Here is a 19,651-nt window from a genome sequence, read left to right as displayed (position 1 = left end):
ATATGAATACATGAATTCAAAAGCTACTTTTAATATTTAAGATTGGTATATATTGAAACATGTAGCACCCATATTGTTCATATTCATAAATTTTATACGTGCTATTATTCTCCAAAAGGTACCTCTAACATTTAAATTTTAGCTTATCCCAATAATCTATATATTTCCCTTAATATCTAAAATATTTCATCTTTATGTCATGTGTGTTTGATTCAAATTGTTTGGTTTCATAAAGTTATCTATCTATTTTTCCTTGATTAAAAGAAAGTTGTTACCTCTGCAATTGTTTGATTTGCCATTACTTTCGTGATTTAAGCAATATTTGAATTTACATGTAAGGTTGTGAAAATCATTCAGCGATAACTCTGCGGTCGACTGACGTTAAACGATTAATCGGACTAGACGACGATTAATCGGGGACCCTAAATTATTAATAAAGCTATTTAAAAAATTAATATATCCTAAAAAAAATAAGTATTTGAAAATTTTAAATTTTAAAAAATATTTTAAAATTTTATAACTTAAAATTTTAAAAAATATTTTAAAATTTTATAACTTAAAATTTTAAAATTTTAAATTTTTGGTGTAATATTTGAAAATTAAAAATTTTGAATTTTTTAAATATTTTCCGCCTATGACCGTCAAGCCCGATTTTGACTGATTTTGACCAATTTCCGTCAAACACCCTAATCGTAATCGGTTCAAGACCGTCAACCGATTAATCGTATTTTTTCTGCAACATTGCATTGTGGTGTTCTTTTTTTTTAGTTTAATATTCAAATACCACCTTCCAATAGTTTTTCTAACCAGATGCTTTGCTTCGAATATACACAAAGACATTGTTTTAAGTCACTTTGAGGTATTGTATTATAAATTATATAACATATACCGAACTATTGTATTATAAACTAGGTGTAAGACCTATATATTACATGAGTTTATTTAAAAAAAAAAAAAAAAAAAAAAAAAAAAAAAAAAAAAAAAAAAAAAACTAAACTAAATACAAAATTTTAAGCATTTGAAAAGTATGAATTTATAATAAAAATGAGAAAATGTTGAATTATAAAAATTAAAGTGTTTTTTTCTCTTTTAAATTTAAAAAATAATTTGGATAAATAAATAAATAAAAATTAGAAGGAAAGTTCATTGATATGCATTTATTATTGAATATAAATCATATCTATAATTTAATAAAATAAAAAAAAAAAACCATAAAATGACATGTGGAATAAATATTAATTTAAAATAACCATAAAATTACATGTAGCAAAATAAATAAAAATATAACATCTGACAAAAAGATTTTTATTTATTAAAGAGGATTATATATGTATTGTTTCGAATATAAAGACATTATTAACTTATTATGTTCTAGAAAATCATTGGACCAGCCCGAATAAAACTTAAAAGGAAAATCTCATTGACGATACAATAGCTTTTCTAAATTGCCTTTTATGTATTGTTTAAAGGAGTTGTCTAATAAGTAATAACAATTTGTTGAAAAATGCCAACATCAATAGGTTGAAAATACATATGGGTTGAATAAACTCTAAAAATCTTACATCTAAAAATTAATGCTACTCCACTAGCTTTTTCAGTTTTCATGAACCTTCAAAAAAAAAACCCTCCTATTTTAGATACTATTATTAGAACCCAAAAATGAACTATAATAAACATATATTTTCCGACTCCTTCTCTTTCATTGAACTCATGAAATTTTTTAAGAAAAAATTTGTCAACATATCTATTCTTAATAAAAGAGTACTTTGGATGCCAAGTGTCCCTCTTTTGCACCTCCAATTTGACACGTGTCTTCACCAGGGAACTCTTATGCATCAAATTCCCGCCCATTCTTTACACCAAAAATTCAAGAAACTGCCCCTAAACATCAGCAAAAAATCGAGAAACAACCCCTAAAAATCAGCTCAAATATTTTCAAATACCTGCAAATAAAAACTCATATCAATCCTATTTTTATGGTCAAAATCTCGATAAATCAGCATCGTGGATTTAAATCAGCTCCTTTAAATTCACATTATCAACTCCTGTAATTCAGGAATCAAATGAATGCAAATCGTTGACTACAATTTCCTTTATTTTTCCTGCCAATTATTTGTAGATCATAATCATAAATCTGTACCGAACTCCAAATTTAAATCAATTACCCACTATCAAATCCATAAAAATCAGGAATAAAATCTGTGCTTCATTAGTCTCTGCATATTTATATATACCTATCGAATTGCACATAACCTTCTACTGGTTTGTCCTCCAATTTTCAGTTTCTTATCTGCTCTGCTCTACCGATTTGCAAAAGGTTAGTAATACAATCTTTTAAATATTTTTTTATTTTAACATCAAACTCTACATCTATTTTAGTAGTTTCGATCTTTCTTTGTTCTCTTTTTTTCGGTAGTTTCAATCATTCACAACTCGTAATATGTTCAATTCTATGTTTACATCAATTAATTGACTTTCATTCTTGCTATGTTTGCAGGAAATGCAGTAACTATTTAAAAAGTTGTTATTATTTTTTTTCTTGACAATTATTTTCAGATCATACTCCTCTACCTCTTTTTAAATTTAAATAAAAGCAAATTTATTTATGTAAAATACAATATGTAATCTTTAATTTGTTTTTTTATTTCAGCCAATTATTTTCAAATCAAACTGCACAGATAGTTTCATTTTTTATTGAATTTTTATTCTCTTTTTTTTTGTCTTTGTGTTCAAACTGGAATTTGTTGTTTTTCATTTCATTTTATATATGTTATTTGTTATTTTAACTTGTAACTTCACATTTCCATCTTTTCATACATTCTTTGTTTTCTTTTTTGCATGTCTTTCTATTCAAACTGTAATTCGTTTCTTTTAATATCAAATTGCACAAATAGTTCCGTTTTTTCATACATTTTTTGTTCTGTTCTTCCTGTCTTTGTCTTCAAATTGGAAATTGTTGTTGTTTAATTCAATTTATATATGTTATTTGTTATTTTACCTTCTAACTAAACATTTTATACATACTTTATTATTTGCAGATCAATGGCACATCCACATGTTACTTTCATTGCAGATTTAGATGTACTCAAAGATGATTCAACTATCAAAGTCAGAGTGATAAACCTATGGAACCTTTTTTCATTCTATAACAATGCTGAACTCTTCTCTATTGAGTTAATTTTGATAGATGAACAGGTATCTATCAAGTTAACATTATATATTATTTACACATTAAAATATAATATGATTTAATTATAATTTTTATATATTATATTTCTTTTAGGGTACCAAGATACAAGCAAATGTATTAAAAAAATACATCTACCGATTCAAAAACATTTTAAAAGATGGCTTGGCATTTTACATAAAATGTCCAAGCTTTGCATCACAAAAGAAGGGTGCTTTCAGGTTAACTCAAGAGGAACATAAACTTAGTTTTCTTAATGACACTGTTGTTACTGAGTGTCATGACTTTTCTGGAACTACATTTGGTTTTGAGTTTGTTGATTACCAGTCTATTACCAGTCTATATATATATATATATATATATATATATATATATATATATATATATATATATAACTAACTCATTACCCATTATGATTTAGAACTACCATTTGTTTGCTATTTTATGATTTAGAACTACCATTCGATTTGTAATAGTTATTTTAAAATTATTAATTTTTATAAGTTAACTTTATTGATTTTATTATATATCAAAGAAGAATATGGATGCTACATATGCTAGAGAAAGAAGAAGAAAGAGAAAGTTATACTTGGATAATAAAAAATCTAAGAATAACTATACCGCGGAATCGTCTCAACGTATATCTATTGCACATGCTACTCATTTTAGACAATACGGTAATTTTCTTACTTTGTTTTAAATATTTAATATATTTTATTTATTTATATTTAATCTATTGTTCATAATTATCTTAAAAATAAATAAATTTTAATAAAATATAATATATTTAATTTTATATAAAAAAAAATGTTCTTAAATTATTTACTATCATTTTACAGGTTCAATTAACACTACAACTTCTACAAACGCTAAAGAGAGGAGAAAAATTAGAAAGTTATATTTGGATAATAAAAAATCCAAAGTAAATTCTAACACATCTACCCATCAAAAATCACCTATTACACATGTTTCTTACATATCAAATAACGGTATTCTTATTCTTTTATTTTATAATTCTTTTTTAACTATATAAATTATATCTAATTGCTAAATTCTAAAGTTTAATTGTTTTTTATAATTAATTTTATTGGTTTTATTACTAACAATATTTCTTTTTATTTTTCATTACATAACAGATGTCTACAATCGTCGTAGTCATTTAGTATCTGTAGATAACTACAGAAACGTTACATCAGATAAGGAAAATCTAAACTCAGTCAAATCATTTGTATATCAACATACATCTATTCATTCTCAGTCTGCAGACATAAATGTTAGAACTCCTTTATCTAACATTTCAAATGGTATGCATTTCTTTATAGACAGATTCTAAAATATATGTTTACCAGTTATATAATTTATACAAATTCCTAACGTTATAATTTGTATTTTTATTTTTTCAGGAAATTATATTTTTCATAATAACATTCAAACACCGCTATCTATTAACAATGATAATCCATTGTTTGGTATCGGCATGACATCTACCGGTCATTCAACCATCACTCCAAAATCTTCATCAATCAAGTTACCAAAAGGAAAACATCAATTAAAAATGAAGACTACACACATATCTGCTATACCTATGATTGACTTGACATTAGATGAAGAAATTAATGATGACCATATTATTGAAGATGTTTTTCGCGGTACTTCACAAGGTGATCATAAATATAGAAAATTTAATATTTTTATTTAATATTTTTAATTATATTCATTATTTTTAATTTATTTATGGGATTCAACAGATTACTTGGATCATGGAGACCAGATTGTCATATGTCAAATTTGTCATGCAAAACTATGGAAAGATGAATCGCTTAGAGGCAAAAAAAACGGGAATACATCTTATTCGTTATGTTGTGGTTACGGCAAAGTTGAACTACCACCTTTAAAAGAAGCACCGTCATCTTACAAAAATCTTTACCGCTCCATAGATTCTAAAAGCAAACACTTCATGAAGAACATTCGACGTTACAATTCAATGTTTTCATTTACATCCATGGGAGGAAAAGTTGATTCATCCATCAACACGGGCAACGCACCATACATATTTAGACTTAGTGGTCAAAATTATCATAGTATGGGAAGTCTTCTACCGACAGGTGGATCTAGACCAAAATTCTATCAGTTATACATATATGATACGGAGAACGAGATTTCAAATAGATCAACAAGTATTAGGTAAATTTTTACAATTAACTTTATTAAATCAATTAAATTCATTTTAATTTATTTACTAACAATAAATAATTTTTTATAATATTTTCAGTGGACCAAAGAGCGGTTCTACATCAAGTTCAATATCATATGATCTCCAGATTATAGAATTTTTGAAGGTTATGTTAGATTCAAACAATGCGTTGGTCAAGTCTTATAGGATGGTAAGAGACAGTCTTCACGAAAATCCAGGTGCTAATTTGAAGTTAAGATTAATCAGAAAAAGAGAACAAGATGGAAGGACGTATAACTTACCAACTTCTTTTGAGGTAGCAGCTTTAATTGTTGGTGACATTTGTGATTCAATTGAAAAAAGGGACATCATTGTTGAAACCGCATTTGGATTACTAAAACGTATCAGTGAATTACATCCTTCTTACCTTGCTCTTCAGTATCCATTACTATTTCCATATGGAGATGATGGTTATAGAGTTGACATCCTTCATAGAGGTATAACAGTTTCAAGTAACAGCAAACGCCCGACATGTACAATGAGAGAATTTTTTGCTTACAGAATTCAAGATAGAGATCAATCGTTCTCACTACTTCTTAATGCTAAAAGGTTGTTCCAACAATTTTTAGTTGATGGTTATACAATGATTGAAAGTGAGCGATTATATTTCATATGTAAGCAAAAAAAAATTCTTAGATGCGAGTCTTATGAGAATCTGCGTAATCACCAAGCATGTGGGAGTACAGATATTTCAAACGTTGGGCAACGTGTGATCTTACCTTCTTCGTTTACCGGTGGTGCACGTTATATGATGCAAAACTATTTGGATGCCATGTCACTATGTAAGTGGTATGGATATCCTGATTTTTTCATAACCTTTACGTGTAATCCAAAATGGCCAGAAGTTCAAAGGTTTCTTAAGGACACTCCACTTCATCCAGAAGATAGACCATATATATTATGTAGGTTATTTAAGATTAAGTTGGATGCATTTATTAAAGATTTAAGGCAAAATGAAATTTTTGGCAAGGTTCAAGCAGGTATTTAAAATTATACTTTAATATATTTGTGTGTGTGTGTGTGTGTGTATATATATATATATATATATATATATATATATATATATATATATATATATATACCTTCTTTAGTTGCTAACTTCTATCTTGTTTGTATATTTTTTCATGCAGTGGTTTACACAATTGAATTTCAAAAAAGAGGTCTGTCGCATAGTCATATATGTCTATTTATGCATTCTGACTACAAGCTTCCTATAGTTGAATATATCGATCCAATTATTTCTGCTGAGATTCCAAATATTGATGAAGATCGAGAATTATATTCACTTGTCAGGGAGTTCATGATTCACGGCCCATGTGGAGCTGAAAATTTGAATTGCCCATGCATGGTGGACAGAAAGTGTTCTAAAAACTTTCCAAAGCAATTCTGTAATCATACTTCACTTGATTCAGATGGTTTTCCTTTATATAGGAGAAGAAATGATGGAAATTCTGTTGAAAAATCTGGTGTTCATTTAGATAACAGAAATGTTGTTCCATACAACAAATATCTGTTGAAAAGATATCAGGCACACATTAATGTTGAATGGTGCAATCAAGGATCTTCTATAAAATATTTATTTAAATATATAAACAAGGGTCCTGATAGAGCGACTATTGCTATGGTGCACAACAATAATGATTCTGATAACAACGATGCAGTCGATGAAATCAAAGAATACTATGATTGTAGATATATATCTGCATGTGAAGCATCATGGCGTATTTTTACCTATGATGTTCATTATAGGTATCCTGCTGTGATTAGACTGCCTTTTCATTTGCCTGGTCAACAACAAGTCATGTATGAGGCAGACGATGATATTGAAGATGTTCTTGACTGTCCTTCAAATGCTTCTTCAATGTTTATATCTTGGATGAAGTGTAATGAAACCAATAAAGAAGCACGGAAACTTACATATGTTGAATTTCCTACAAAGTTTGTGTGGAAACCTAACCTTCAAACTTGGAAGCCAAGGGAAGTTGGACGTTCTATTGGTAGAATTCACTCGGTTTCTCCTAAACTTGGCGAAGCATACTTTTTAAGAATTCTTTTAAATAAAGTGAAAGGTCCAAAATCATTCGAAGAAATTTGCACGGTCAATGGTGAAATATGTTCTTCTTTTAAAGATGCATGCTATAATTTAGGCTTTTTGGATGATGACAAAGAATACATCGAAGCAATTAAAGAAACAAGTCTTTCTGGATCTGGTTTTTATTTACGTTTCTTATTTGCTACGATGTTATTGTCCACCAGTTTGTGTAAGCCAGAGATTGTGTGGGAAAACACGTGGGAATACCTCTCAGATGGAATTCTTTATACTCAACAAAAGAGATTAAACTCTCCAGGTATTATATGTTTATTACATTATTATTAAAATTGTATCATATAAATTTCCAATATGCACATTTTACGTCCCACTTAATCTCTTGTTTAATATGATGTAAGTAATATTGTGTTGTTCGTACAGGTTTATCACTAAACGAAGATCAAATTAAAAACTTGACTTTGTTTGAGATAGAACAAATTTTACTTCGAAACAATTCCAGTCTCAAGAACTATAGAAGGATGCCTTACCCTGATCTTGATTCGGTTTCATCTTCAAACAATCGTTTGATAGCCGAAGAGCTAGATTATGACATACCAAATTTGAAAAATGACTTTGATCGGTTCTTTGTTTCATTAACCGATGAGCAACGCAACATTTTTCAAGATATCATGGCTAAGGTTAAAAATAATAAGGGAGGTGTATTCTTTATTTATGGTTACGGTGGAACGGGTAAGACATTTCTTTGGAAGACAATATCTGCAGCAATTAGATCCCAAGGTGAGATTGTTTTAAATGTTGCTTCAAGTGGGATCGCTTCATTATTATTGACTGGAGGCAGGACGGCACACTCTCGGTTTATAATTCCCATCAATCTTACCGAGGATTCTTTTTGTAAAATAAATCCAAAGAGTGATCTTGCAATTTTAATAAGAAAAGCCTCATTGATCATTTGGGATGAAGCGCCTATGGTACACAAGCATGCATTTGAAGCTTTAGATCGAACTTTGAAGGATATATTAAAATTTGTCGATCCTACAAACTCAAGTATTCCATTTGGAGGTAAAGTGGTTGTTTTTGGAGGTGATTTCAGACAAATTTTACTTGTTGTTCCGGGTGGCAGTAGACAAAACATTGTTAATGCTTCTTTAAGTTCTTCATATTTATGGAAACAATGCAAAGTCCATAAATTAACAAAAAACATGAGGTTAACTGTTGGAAGCGATCCATTTGTTGTTAATCGAATAAAGGGTTTTTCAAACTGGCTTTTGGACATAGGAGAAGGTAATCTTGGTGGTCCAAATGATGGTGAAGCAATTGTTGATATTCCAGAAGATATTCTCATTAATGATCTATGTGATTCGATTGGTTCATTAATCAATTTCGGGTTATTTTCAAGAAAGAGCAATACTTGCTCCTAAAAATGAAGTTGTCCAAGAAATAAATGATCGGTTGCTAAAATTGATTCCAGGAGAGCAAAAAGAATATTTAAGCTCAGATAAGCTTTGCCAATCTGAGTTTGTTCATGATCAGTTTGATGCAAGTTTATACTCACCTGATGTTTTAAATGGTCTTAAAGTCTCAGGTCTGCCAAACCATAATCTCATTTTAAAAGTCGGTGTTCCAGTTATGTTATTGAGAAACATTGATCAGAAAAATGGCTTATGCAATGGCACTAGACTACAGATAAAATCTTTGGGCAAGCGTGTTATCGAGGCAGTTATCATATCTGGAAGTAATATTGGAAACCGGACATTTATTCCAAGAATGTCTTTAACTCCTTCTGAAAACAAGATCCCGTTCAAATTCCAAAAAAGACAATTTTCATTGGTTGTATGTTTTGCAATGACAATTAACAAGAGCATGGTAGACTATCAAATAAAACATCCAATGTTGTGTATAAAGAAGTTTTTAGAAATTTATAAATACTTTGTTCAATTTTGTTATTTATATCAATTTACCTATATCAAACAATAACATTGATGCAAATGACAGACTTTACAGAATGTTGGTTTGTTTCTCAAGTAACATGAACAGTTGTATATTGTTTTATCTAGAATTCAAATTAAAAAACCATTCAAAACTATTAATTTTAGATTCTGATAGAAAACAAACAAACAAACTATCCAATGTTATGTTAAATTACTTTTTACCAATATATAAAACTGTATATACTTTTATTATGTATATCAATTTATCTTTCTGTTTTATTTAAATTTTATTGCATTATACAAAACGATAATTTTCTAACATATCTACAAATATAAATTGCTAATTGGATATTTAAACAATTTTGAATTCTTAATTTCAACCGAACATTATATTATTATGAAATTAATAATTATGGTATTAATTAATTGAAATTATTTTTAAAATTTTCAATAATTAGTTTATAAATAAATTAAAAAAAAATTTAAATTTTCACCCGTGGTGTCCACGGGTTATAACCTAGTATTACATAAATGAATAGTATTACATAAATGAATATGAAATATTATATTACAACTTTTATCGTTTCCATTATAAAATGATAAAAATATGCGATGACTAATCATTAATCAATGAAAATTAACAAACGAAAACTAAGCATGTAAACTGTGAAATGAAAATTAACAAGAAAAGAAAAACTTAACATACTCCTTCAAGAATATTTCGTCCACTCCATTAAAAAACATTCTAATCGACTAAGCAAAACCACAAATTCAAATCTAAAAAGCACAACTCATGTTACTCAAACCTATTTATTTCCATATCATTTACAAATGATCAAAATCGAATTAAAAAAAACAAAATTCAGATATCAAACTCCAAAACTAAATCGGAAATTCCATCTTCACATTCGACTCCATACTCTCCGCCCCTTCACAACGCATCCAATCTTTCGCACAAAAAAGCGCCTCCACCATCTCCGGACTTAACTCGCACCGATACCGGTCCATTTCCTTCACACCCGTCTGAAACACCGATTCCGGACCAACACTCGACACCGGAATCATCAAAATATCACGAGCCATCTTTGATAAAGTCGGGTACTTATTCTTATTCAATTTCCACCACCCCATAACATCAAACTCATGAATCCTTGGCAAAAGCGATTCCTCCAAATACTGATCTAATTCCGACTTCGATTGCTGACTCGTACTCTCCATAATAAAAACATCAAAATCCATAAGCCCAAGCTCATTCCCTAAACCTCCCACACCCGCATCATCTTCTTGTTTCATAACTCCGGAATCACCGATTCCGGAGTCACCATTTAGTAAATTGAGTGGCAAAGAAAGTCCGGCATACTTTGAAAAAAGCTCATGAATCCCTTCATCCACAGTGTTTATATAAGAAACCGCTTTCTCCCCATAAATCTTTCTGAAACTGAATTCAACTAACTTCATTTTAAACCTCGGATCCATAACAACTGCAATCGCTAAAACCAAACAACAATTTTTCCAATATTTATCGAAATTTTCTTGAATCGGTTTTGTCATGTTGCTAATGACATCATCTTCACTTGTGGAGGCCCGGGCAAGCTCTAACTGAATCTTCCATGCTTCATGAAAGAACATATTAGTCGTAGGTATACTCGATGATGTCAGCAGATTTGCAGTATTGTAAAGTAGCTTTAAATACGTGCAAAGATTGTCGATAACTTTCCAATCTTCAAGAGTTGGGATTTTATCGTAATCGGGCTCTAAAGTATCCAAACAAGAAAACACTTCTTTCAACTCCGATGCCGAAACCAACATTTCATAAGTTGTATTCCATTGTGTTTGATCATCGAGTGATAAAGATTTCGTACTCATTACTTGAAGTTGTTGTTTTAAAGCAACAAACTTTTCTTCTAATGATTCCGATGTTTTCACATACTTCACGCAGTCTCTAACTTTCTTCACAGTCTCTTGGCCCGCGTTTATCGCACAATGCGCGATAAACGTTAAAGAACGGGCCAAGCAGTCTGTGAGGAGTAATTGACCGTTAAGGACATTTGGGTTCTTTTCAGAGATTAAATTTCGAAGACTATCGAGGCCGGAATCACTAACGGGCTGGTTTATAGTGATGGAGAATAGTTTCCCTTCGATGTTCCAATCGGAAAGACAAGCGGAAACGGCATGGGAGAAGGCGGAATCGGAATCAGGGTACGGTTCCATTACAACGTTTAGTAGCTTCCGATGCATTTTCCAGTCACTATCGATGAATTGTCCGGTTACAAAAACATAACCGGTTGTATGTGAAGAGTTCCATAAGTCAAGTGTGAGAGAAATATTCCCGGGCATTCCTTCAATCAGATTCCAAATCCTTTCCTTTTCTTTCAAATAAGTCGCCCCACAATCCCCTTGAATTCTACCAAAATTACCAATTTCAAATCCGGGATTTAAGTTACGAACAAAAGCCATGAACCCTGGATGTTCCACCATCTCAAGTGGGTAGTCATGGAGTATGATCATCCGGGCCATTTCTTGGCGGCACGTGGCGGGGTTGAAGGCGGTGGAAGCGGTGGTTCGTCTGTACCGGCGTTTTGGTCTATCCAACTTGGGAATCTTGGGGGTCTTTGGAGTCAACCGGTCCGATGAGTCATGGTTTTGGTTACGGAGGCACCTGGTGACGTGGCGTTTGAGGTGACTGGTGCCTGAAACTTTTGGGCCATTAACGTATGATAGTAAATGTTTGCAGTGTTTACAGCAGGCTTTTCTAATCTCTTCACTCACGTTTACAATTGTGAAATGTTCCCAAACTGTTGATTTCTTTTTTCTTCTTTTAGTAGGTTGTTCTGTGTCCATGTCCATATCATCCAATGGTATGTCAAAATATTCTGGTTGCATTTGTATGTTGACCGGTGGGTCACTTTCCATAGGTGTAGTCTCGATGAGGTCCTGGTTTGAATTGGAATTTAGAAATAAGTTTTTATTTATCCTAATCTTTTGGTCATTCTATACAAATCAAAACTTGGGTTCATAAGAAATCCAAATCGGAAAATCCGAGCGATATGACTAAACAAATCAAGACACCTCATAATCGAAAATTTTAGATGGATTATTGACATCAATCGATGAACCCAAACAGCAAATAATTAGAAACATGAACAAGAAACACGAGTTCTGTAATAAACAAAAGGAATCATCGCGAATGACATTAACAAATAGTATACGAAACTAAAAGAGGGTTAGTGTTTGAGAGTATATTAAATATATATACCGTGATGGCTGAGGTCGACGAACCATCCATCATCAAGATCGATAAAATTCAAGATGAAGCCTGCAATCGTGATCCAGAATCCTTTGGGCTTGAAGTTTTGAACCCAAGATACGAATTTGAGAATTGGAGTATTGGACTATGAATTAGGGTTTGTTGATTTAAAGAAAGACTAAAAGGAACAAAGAAGATTTGTAAAGGAAAAGAAAATTATAATGGATATGGATATGGACTTATGCGATCCATTTAATTGGCAACGTAAGAGGTGCTGAGGCCGGATTTTATTTTATTTTTTATTTCGGATCCGGATAGTTTTGGATCAACAAAATCAAAAATCAAATTGAGTCTAAATTGGAGAATCCAGAATTTTAAATGTTGGGGTATTTAATGCATAAAAAAAATTCTTGGGAAAAATTACGTATATTAATGTAAAAAAATCTAAACAATTAGGGGTATGTGCCTCTCAAAACCAAGGTTTTAAAAATTGGTTTGAACCGGCCGGTCGAACCGGTTGGACTGGGAACCGGGGAAAGAGCGGTTCAACTATCATCGGTTTTACACTGATTTCTGAACCGGATTGAACTGGCCGGTTTTTAGAAAAACCCGATTGAACCGGTCAAAATAAACCGGTTAAACCGAATAAAAACACATAAAAAATATTCATTTACATAATAAACTTTGGTGATTTTTTTCAAATCTATTTAGTTTTCTTTAAATAAAAACATATGGTAAATGTTATAAAGTTTTTTTATGTGTTTGTATTCATCTAAAACTATATTTCGTTTAAGTATTATACTTTATTTTCTTTTTCACGTATATAGATTAATGTAAAACATTAAAATTTATAGTTATGTGTTATTTTAATGTATACGAATTCATCTACAACTTAATTTGATGTGTATTTTTAATGTTTGAACTTGGAAAAATCAAATTCATGATTTATATATGTATGTATGTGTAAGAAAATAGAAAAAAAAAACGAAAAATATAAAAAACCGGTTCACCCAGTGGTCGAACCGGGAACCAGTCATCGTACCGGTTCAACTAAAAAACAGGTTTTTAAAACATTGCTCAAAACCCTCCTCTTAAATCCACCAATGATATAAACCGGTCACCAAGTGAAAAAATTTCATACAAAAACCGGCCACAATCAGTTTAAACTTCAAAACAAGTTTGGAAAAAAAAAAATAACCATCTTTCATCATTTTTTGTATTTTGTGTGAATTTGATATTAAATTTAACGAAATTTTTATAGTTGATAAAAAACGAACCAATAAGCAAAAAAACATAGCTATTACAAACACTTTTTCAAAAAGTACATGACAAAATTATAATTTAATCAGAAAACCAACAAGAAAAAACAAGGACAAATTCAATCATTCAAAACACAAAACCCATTGACAACTTTTAATTGAAACCTCCACGACTCGAACTATGATAAACTGCTTTGATTATAACATTCATACCTATTGAGAAACTACTTTGATGATAACATTGTTTTTATATGCATGTGTAAAATGATTTGTGTTAATAATCTACTAAAATCATCAAAACGTTGTAAGTTATACTTTATTAAATTGTTTTTTTTTTTTTTTGTCTATTTCCGATACATGAAATACATAATCAAGAACAATAAAAAAACAATATATAATAGTTAACCAGAGTTCTAAAATAGATTTCGTACGCTCTCATTGCCAATTTTTAATTGAAACCTCCACGACTCAAACTATAAACCTCCCATGTCAATTTCTTACCTGATAGGCGACCAGGTACTTGGTTAACTCTTTGTAATGTGGTTAAATCTTGTGATGATAAACTACCGACTATTATGATCATTTGAGTAACTCTTTAAAAAAACCGTAAATGATGTTTAAAGTCTTTTCACCGATCATTATCATTTCACGAATGATTCGTCGGACATTCAATGGTGGTAGCTAATTTCATGAATTTTAAATTGATTGCAGTTCGTAGTTCATTTGCTCCAAAATCAATTGTCAAATAACTTTATATGGGTATACCACTTTATTTCTAATTTTAAGAATACAATGAATTTATAAATGAATCTTAATATCGTGACACTTCTGATCCTCAGGCATATGACTCAAATTCAAGTGCACAAGCCCGGACCGTGAATCATATACAAACTCGATCTCACTCGGTCCAACCATACACTTTCTTGGCTCAGTCATCGAGTACGCACCAAACCGTCCACATCCCTTGACCTTCATTTCAACAACCGCCGAAGAGCCACCACTTTCAATCAAATACTTCAAATCATCAATAGCTCCACCACCATTAAACATGTCAATAAGCCCTAATGGAGCAAACCCTAACCCCAATCCCAAAACCTTAATTGGCGTAACCGTAAATACTTCATATTCAAGAACATTTAATGAAACCGGAATCACATCATTGTTCGGTAAAGCTATCAGATCTCCGGTGTGGTGACTGTACATTGCACAGTCACCACGCCAGTCGGGACCCAGTGCAACCTCAGCAATGAGGTGCACGTCCCGACAACTAACCGATCCGGTTATCGGATCGGACCTGGTTTCATGGAACATGTTTTTGTGTTCCATGGCGTCCCACGCTGCTCCTTGACAATTATAAACACCAATAACACCGGTGTACTTATTCATGTTCCATATCTTCAACAAACTAACACCATCACGGGTCGGGTCAACAAAAAGACAATCTTTAGTGGGTCGACCCGGCAATCGGGCCCGAAGCACGGATCCATCGGGCAAAACAAGTTTTTTCAACAAATCAAAATCGTGCTTCCCGGGAGCATCACTATCAAAAAAAAAAATTAAAAATAAGCTATGATTATTTCTAAATTTTACGGGATTTTTATGGTATTGTGATTCGTTACCTCACGTATATCGGCCCACCACTTATGGCCCTAGCGGATGCATGGTACTCAGCTGCGGGATGAAGCGAATGGAACATGTCCCAATCAGGCTGCATAAATTCTCCAAGAAATACGCTGTTGTACGCCACGGATGCAATGTGGATCGTGTGTGACACCGGGTCACGAGGGTAAAAATCATCCGAAGCGCGAACCACAGCCGTTTGTTGCGATCTGTACATACATGACTTAATCTGGTAAGCTATATATCAGTGTTTTTACTTTTACTACAGAAAGAACAACTTAAACAACAATATCAGACAACACTTTATCCATATAGCACTTACGAGTAAAGTGAATCGTTGTTGTGACTCATGCAATCAATGCAGCCATTATCAGGAAAATTCCGAGCGATAGATGCATCGAGCGCGTGATGATATTGCCTCATTATGGCAACCCGACCACCTAAACCGGTACCAAGTGTCTCCAATATGGATTGTACATCAACTTTCACACCATCAACACCAGCATTCGCTAAATACGCATGTAAATTATCGTAAAATTTGAACACTTTTTTCGGGTTCATTACTCCCAAACCTTGTATAGCCAACGGATCGGCTTTCCATAATGGATCATTTTCAAGAACATGTTTAGACGCCTTTGGAGATTTCATCACCGGCCCGTATTCCTCCATCGGGCCAGCCTCAGGGCTAACCCCACCCCAATATCCTACAATGGCATGCCACACGTACACATATTTCAACCCGTATGTGTTTTTCGCGATATCGACTATGTTCTTGATCCCGATTTTCGGGTTATTTTTGGATTGGAATTTTTCGTTTTCTTTAATCCCGGTTAGCCTCATCAACGGTTGTGATTCTCCGATCTTTTTCTTGTCCGATCCAACGGACTGCCATCCATCGTCAATGATCACAAACTTTGCGGGGGCCCCACCATCGGCTAAGCTTTTTAGCCCGGACTCAACGCCTTCTTGAGTCACGTCTTGGTAAAACGCGTCCCAAGTGCACCACCCGAACCAATCGAGAATCCCGGGGAGTTTCTTGTCTTTTCGTTGCTTGAATGAATTCAGATGCAATTTAACATTATTAATTGCATCTGTAATTGTACTAAAAGGGTCAGTTCCTACTCCCACGTAAACCGTGCGAGTAAAAATAGACCCTTTTACGTCTGAATCACCGCTTTCGATAGAAAGCTGGAGCTCGTCTCCAGAATTACCATGGACACAAGCTCGAAATGACCCTTCAATCAAGGGTAAGAAAACAATGTAAATGGGTTCGGTTTGGGTTTCTCCGATTGTTTCCATTAATAGAAACTGTGTTTCTGATGGGATTTCACTCCCTTTACTTCCCATCTTCTGGGCCATCCACCATAGCTTGAACCGGAAGCATGCCATGAACCGGACATCGTGAAGTTTCCCCAGTGACACCACGTGATGACTACTTTCTTCTTCAAAATCCGACCCGAGGAAAACCCCATCTGTGTGACCCGATTCCGACGCGGATGAGATACTCACGTTTTCCGACACACCGGTCAGAATGGTTCGGTCCTTTACCACCAATCTCCGCCGTGAAATCTGAACCACTGGACCAATTGTCATTTCCGCTTGTTCTTGATGTGTTTTATCCCTTTTTTCGGGGTAATCCAACACTGATTCTCTGTTCTGTTAACAATCGAAAAAAAAAAAATCGACTTGGAAACCAGCTTTACGAATGGGGAAAAAAGAGAGATTGTGGAATTGAAAAGTACCTTAAATGAAGACGAGATGAATGCTCTTCGATTTCGAGAACTGATTGTAATTTTAGAGGATAGATGAGAGAAGAACGTGATTGATGAGATAGAAGGTGGGTTGAGATGGGTATTTATTGGGGGAGATAAAGATGTGTCATGAGGGATTAGCTTGAGAGATCGAATCGCCATGGCTGCAATTTTTTTGGTTTTCTATTTCTGCAGTTTCTTCTCTCTCTTGTAGGATCTGAGTTGTTATTTGTCGATTTGGGAATGTTCGTATCGAACCTTGAACTTCTAAGGATTGTTATTTGACGCCCTTGTATTTGTGATAAAGTGCTTCCATTTTATCTTTGACTTTGGAAAGCCATAAACTCTATTTAATTTAGCTTGTTATATGTAAAGTGTGAGTAAAAAATCTTCAAGAAATTAATGCATAAGTAGAATTATACGTGCCCATGAGTATACAAGTACTAAAGGTCTTAAAATTTTAGTTTTTACATTCTTACATCTAGTATTCATGGATACTAATGCTAAGATGTTTTTTTTATTATCTACGTCCAAAATACTAACATTTAGTTTCTAAAGAAGTCATACATGAGCATATAAAAAAGTTGTTCAACTGTTTTTGTGTGGAAAACGTTTATGATTTACACTTTATAGACATAAATTATTACTTAAAAGTTGAAACTAAACAATCTTGAAAACTAGAAGATCATAAGGATAAACATAAAATCATAATTGACTAGCAATGAAGATAAATAACTTGAAAGGGAATTTACTTAAAGAATGAGATAAGTTTTGTTAGAATATCAAAGCTATAAAAATAAAGAAAAATTGAACCTCGTGCATATATAAGATATATACTTAGCAATTTTATCTCTACTATATTACCTTTTGTGCTTTACACTGTATGTTGATTTCGGGTTTGCTTGGAGTCATTTGAACTTTTATTTTATAATAAATAAATAAAATAAAAGATGTTTCAAATATTTACTAACATCATGAGAGCATTCACACTATATAATTTAATGGAATAGTTGAATGATATTGAGTGACTAGTTGACATTCAATTTATTAAACTCAACCATAACAAAATGTTATATAAAGTTTAATGGTTATTAAATTGTTAAATGAAAAAATATAACTTTTAAAATTTTAAAATATGTTATATTTAACTTTTATACAGTTCAACATTAAACTTTAATGTATTGTAAGAAAATAATATTAAAGTTAGATACAAACATGACAAATCATTAAATTTTATAAAATTCAATTCATTTTGAATGTCCAAGTACGGATTGAAATTTATCTAAAGTGGAGGCATACTTGAAAAAAGAATTCGAGGTGCAATGTGAGACTTGACTAAAGAAGAAGGGGGTAAGATGGATATTATAATAAAAAGGTTAGATAAAAATGACACGTTGGATCTACGTTTCTTTTTATAATAAAAAGGTTAGATATAAATGACACGTTGGATCTACGTTTCTCCAATCCAAAGTCGTCTACATATCGCACACTGTTTTGGAGTTTCCTTAAAATAATAATAATATAATACAAATCTAAACGTTTTGAAGTTACGTGCTATCATAATAGTTGATGAAAATGACTTATTATGGGATGCTGAAATTCTATGAGCATCTTTTATATATTTCCAAATTTATTTAAATATAATATTAATAGTTAATATTTAATAGTTTTTAGAATCTTTATTAACTGTTAATATTAATCAATAATTAATGAACAAAAACCTTAAAAAGGAAACTTCCTTCTATTTTGAAAGTGATGGTACACGAGGTCTTATTTTATCTTTCAACTAGATGTATTTTGTGGGTACAGAAATATAAAATCAAGTGGATAAAATATCATCGAGTAAAAGTTAAAATGTGTTGGAATTCATATTTATATTTTTTTAAAACTTGTAAAGACCTAACTTACTATTAGTACATGCATAGATCATGTATACTTCTTTTTGACATTTGAATGAACGCTTCTTTGTAAAAAAAATGTTTTTTTTATTCAATGTCTTATCTAGCATATCTCCATTTCCATTTAGAATGGCAAATCATTTTTTTCTTGTTACCCAAGAATCTTCTACATATAATTGACCATGTATGGAAGCGTGCTTTTGTTGATTATCATTATAAAGCATATGGTAAAAGGTAATTGCCTCTTGTAGAGTTTTAAAAAAATGGCCATTTGATTCATAGATTGTATTACGATTAGGGATGGCAAAAAGCCCCAGACCTAATGGGGAATCCAAAACTCGCACTCGTTTTGACTGGGGAATCCTCAGGTTGACCGGGGATGGGGACGGGATGGAGAATACCCAAATAAAATAAAAAAAAAAAAAAAAAAAAGTGGGGATGGGGATGCCCTTAATTCCCGACCCTAGACCCGCCCCGA

The 19,651-nt window shown here is 32.0% G+C and overlaps 2 protein-coding genes and 1 pseudogene across 2 annotated transcripts; 1 reads left to right on the top strand and 2 right to left on the bottom strand.

Annotated features, from left to right (window-relative positions):
* The first annotated feature begins 3,042 nt into the window (after positions 1-3,042).
* On the top strand, positions 3,043-9,495 carry LOC145050218 (uncharacterized). The gene is made up of 12 exons (XM_078998505.1): positions 3,043-3,195; positions 3,284-3,502; positions 3,723-3,864; positions 4,027-4,176; positions 4,324-4,491; positions 4,591-4,836; positions 4,936-5,371; positions 5,460-6,400; positions 6,551-7,768; positions 7,891-8,835; positions 8,939-9,333; positions 9,463-9,495. Exons 1-12 carry the CDS (start codon positions 3,043-3,045, stop codon positions 9,493-9,495), a joined length of 5,046 nt encoding a protein of 1,681 aa, XP_078854631.1.
* Positions 9,496-10,107: 612 nt separating this feature from the next.
* Positions 10,108-13,260, bottom strand: LOC145053658 (zinc finger BED domain-containing protein DAYSLEEPER pseudogene; annotated as a pseudogene).
* Positions 13,261-14,642: 1,382 nt separating this feature from the next.
* DIN10 (Raffinose synthase family protein) lies at positions 14,643-17,467 on the bottom strand. The gene is made up of 4 exons (XM_079001731.1): positions 17,267-17,467; positions 15,847-17,180; positions 15,524-15,733; positions 14,643-15,444 (listed from the first exon to the last, which is right to left on the bottom strand). The coding sequence occupies exons 1-4, from the start codon at positions 17,435-17,437 to the stop codon at positions 14,703-14,705; spliced, it is 2,457 nt and encodes an 818-aa protein (XP_078857857.1). The 5' UTR covers positions 17,438-17,467; the 3' UTR covers positions 14,643-14,702.
* Positions 17,468-19,651: the final 2,184 nt, after the last annotated feature.

This window comes from Lactuca serriola, chromosome 5, assembly GCF_051521515.1.
Source record: "Lactuca serriola cultivar US96UC23 chromosome 5, Lser_US96UC23_V15, whole genome shotgun sequence".
NCBI lineage: Eukaryota > Viridiplantae > Streptophyta > Magnoliopsida > Asterales > Asteraceae > Lactuca > Lactuca serriola.
The sequence above is the reverse complement of the archived record's forward strand: the minus strand, read 5'-3'. Positions and strand labels throughout refer to the sequence as shown.